General features: G+C 33.4%; 1 protein-coding gene across 2 annotated transcripts in view; it reads right to left on the reverse strand.

Annotated features, from left to right (window-relative positions):
• The window catches only part of SDAD1 (SDA1 domain containing 1), a 50,593-nt gene that overhangs the window by 36,721 nt on the left and 12,729 nt on the right, over nt 1–1,143 (reverse strand). For both annotated transcript variants that reach the window (XM_006898462.1, XM_006898461.1), the window contains 2 exons: nt 253–324; nt 79–179 (listed from right to left, as the gene is read on the reverse strand). In XM_006898462.1, coding sequence (XP_006898524.1) covers nt 79–179; nt 253–324 — 173 coding nt within the window. The remainder of the gene's footprint in view (nt 1–78; nt 180–252; nt 325–1,143) is intronic.

Raw genomic sequence — 1,143 nt, forward strand, 5'->3', positions numbered from 1 at the left:
CTATACATGCACTGTTTTAATTACAAAAACGTAAAATTGTCTATTTCATAATAAACAAAGAGAATAGATGTATCCTACCAAATGTTTCTTCTATAGAGTTCAATCATCACATCCAAAGATATCTTAGCTGCTGTTGCATTGCTGTCTCTCAACATGGTGTACATAAAGTTTTGCAAAACCTGGATAGAGAGGGAGAGACTTAATACATTGATGGTATGATGCTCTAAACACGGAAAACAAAAAGATACTTACTACATTGACTTTATTGTTCTTGTGTTTTGCATTTATGTTCTTGATATCAGCCACAATGTGAGTGTACAAAGTCTGAGGAAAAGAAATAAAGGCATATATACATTAAGCCTAACTGAATTTCCTACACTGTTCAATTTGAAGAAACAAATAAATAACTAAGTGTTTAAGATGATTTAATTTTACCTATACTTCGCTATATCACAAAAGGGATCAAAGATATGCTGCCCTGTTCACCCCATTCCATGTTGCAAAAACAAGCAAATGTAACAAAAACTGGCTAAATAAAAGGAAAATTGCCTTAAACAGGTTAAACATTTAAGAGTAATGAATTCGCACTAAGGTTAATGGAATAAACTGGACAACACAGCGAGCATAACTAAAGTCTCCAAGCTGTCCATGTGAAAATGGTTTAGAGGCAATGTTTCATTATATATATTTTACAACAAAAATTTAAAGGTGAAATTATCAAATGTGCCACCTATTTCACTCCTAGATACATAGTCAAGAGAACTGAAAATACATGTTCATCCAAAAATGTCAATATAAATGTTCACAGTATCATTATTTAGAATAGCTATGAAGTAGAAACAACCCAAATGTCCATTAACTGACGAGCAGATAAATAAAATGTGATAAAGTCAGACAATGAAATATTGCTCAGTGGTGAAAGAAATGAAAACCACCAACAATGAATGCAACAGAATGGATGAACAGTGAAAATATTATAGCAAGTGACAAAAGTCATCAGAAAAGACTAAATGTGATTCCATTTATAGATGGTATACCAATTGATGTATTTCAGCTAACAGAGGCTGCCCTGGACGTGCTCACCAAGTTGTGCCAAGAAATCTGGAGAACAACCACTTGGCCAACTGACTGGAAGAGATCTGT

Source organism: Elephantulus edwardii, unplaced genomic scaffold (genome assembly GCF_000299155.1).
Source record: "Elephantulus edwardii isolate Elephantulus edwardi_28Jun2011 unplaced genomic scaffold, EleEdw1.0 scaffold00230, whole genome shotgun sequence".
Lineage (NCBI taxonomy): Eukaryota > Metazoa > Chordata > Mammalia > Macroscelidea > Macroscelididae > Elephantulus > Elephantulus edwardii.